Source organism: Octopus bimaculoides, chromosome 27, assembly GCF_001194135.2.
Source record: "Octopus bimaculoides isolate UCB-OBI-ISO-001 chromosome 27, ASM119413v2, whole genome shotgun sequence".
NCBI classification, from domain to species: Eukaryota; Metazoa; Mollusca; class Cephalopoda; order Octopoda; family Octopodidae; genus Octopus; species Octopus bimaculoides.
Window position 1 is genome coordinate 3,966,395 of NC_069007.1, and position 1,441 is coordinate 3,967,835.

The 1,441-nt window shown below is 43.1% G+C and overlaps 1 protein-coding gene across 1 annotated transcript in view; it reads right to left on the minus strand.

Annotated features, from left to right (window-relative positions):
• LOC106879164 (dynein heavy chain domain-containing protein 1) overlaps positions 1 to 1,152 on the minus strand; it is a 72,778-nt gene extending 71,626 nt beyond the window's left edge. Inside the window, exon 1 of the mRNA XM_014928609.2 lies at positions 874 to 1,152. Within this exon, the coding sequence (XP_014784095.2) occupies positions 874 to 1,152 (279 nt within the window). The remainder of the gene's footprint in view (positions 1 to 873) is intronic.
• Between the last annotated feature and the right edge of the window lie 289 nt (positions 1,153 to 1,441).

The following is a 1,441-nucleotide window of genomic DNA, read 5'->3' on the forward strand; positions in this document are numbered from 1 at the left end:
ATTACATTGACTCCAGTAGTTAACTGGTAGTTATTTCATCAGCCCTGAAAGGATGAAAGTCAAAGTTGACCTCAGTGGCATTTGAACCCAGAATGTAAGGATAGATGACATGCCACTAAGCGTTTTGCCTGACGTGCTAATGATTCCGCCAGCCCATCGCCTTTTCATTAACAATAATTATAATAATCCTTTCTACCTAAAGGCACAAGGCCTGATATTTTGGGAGGAGGGGGGACTAGTTGATTACATCAACCCCAGTGTTTCACTGGTACTTAATTTATTGACCCCAAAAGGATGAAAGGCAAAGTCAACCTCAGAGGAATTTGAACTCAGAACGTAAAGACAAATACTACTACTATTAATAATAATAATATATGCCTGATTGGCACTCATGTCAGTGGAACGGTAAAAGCACATCCGAGCATGATCGTTGCTAGGGCCACAGATTGGCTCCCTTGCTGGTGGCACATAAAAAGCACTATTCGAGCGTGATTGTTGCCAGCGTTGCCTTACCGGCACATGTGCCACTGGCATGAGAAAAACAACATTTGAGCGTGATCGTTGCCAGTGCTGCCGGACTGGCTCCTGTGCAGGTAGCATGTAAAAAGCACCTTTTGAGTCTGGTCATTGCCAGAACCGCCAGACTATCCCTCGTGCTGGTGGCGCATAAAAGCGCCCATTACACTCTCAGAGTGGTTGGCGTTAGGAAGGGCATCCAGCTGTAGAAACTTTGCCAGATCAGATTAAGCCTGGTGCAGCCTTTTGGCTCACCAGTCCTCAGTCAAACCATCCAACCCATGCTAGCATGGAAAGTAGACGTTAAATGGTGAATAATAATAGTAATAATATTAATAATAATCTCTTGTTACTTACCTTATTCTGGGCTGTGACCCATAAGTGTGTGATTTCTTCAATTTGGTGTAGCGCTGTAGCAAGAACCTCGACTTCAGCTTGCATTTCTCCAAGGATTGAAGAATTCAGCATTGTCTTCAAGATAATGGAATCATCCTGGAAGTAAACATGATCCTTTATTTGTTGCTTCATCTTGTTTTTCTTCCACAACATCCATTCATATCCTAGCAACGTATTAGCAGACACTGACTGAGACGAATGGGAGCAGTTGGCGGACAATGCTGTTATGTGATTTGGCATGGTTGACTGGACATGTGGACTGTTTTGGCAAGAGTACTTTTTGGCACTGGAGGTAAATACACTCACACACACACACACATACAGGAAAAAACTTACACAGAAAGATAGGAGGAGAGAAAGTGAGAGACATTATACTTAATTAACATGACTGACATAAACACTTTCACTTCTCCTCAAACACATAATTAGAAATATGCTCACACACATAACCAGAGAGAAAGTGGGGGGGATGAGAGAGAGGAAGGGAGGAGGTGAGAAAGAGAGGAAGGGAGGAGAATGAGAGAAAGAG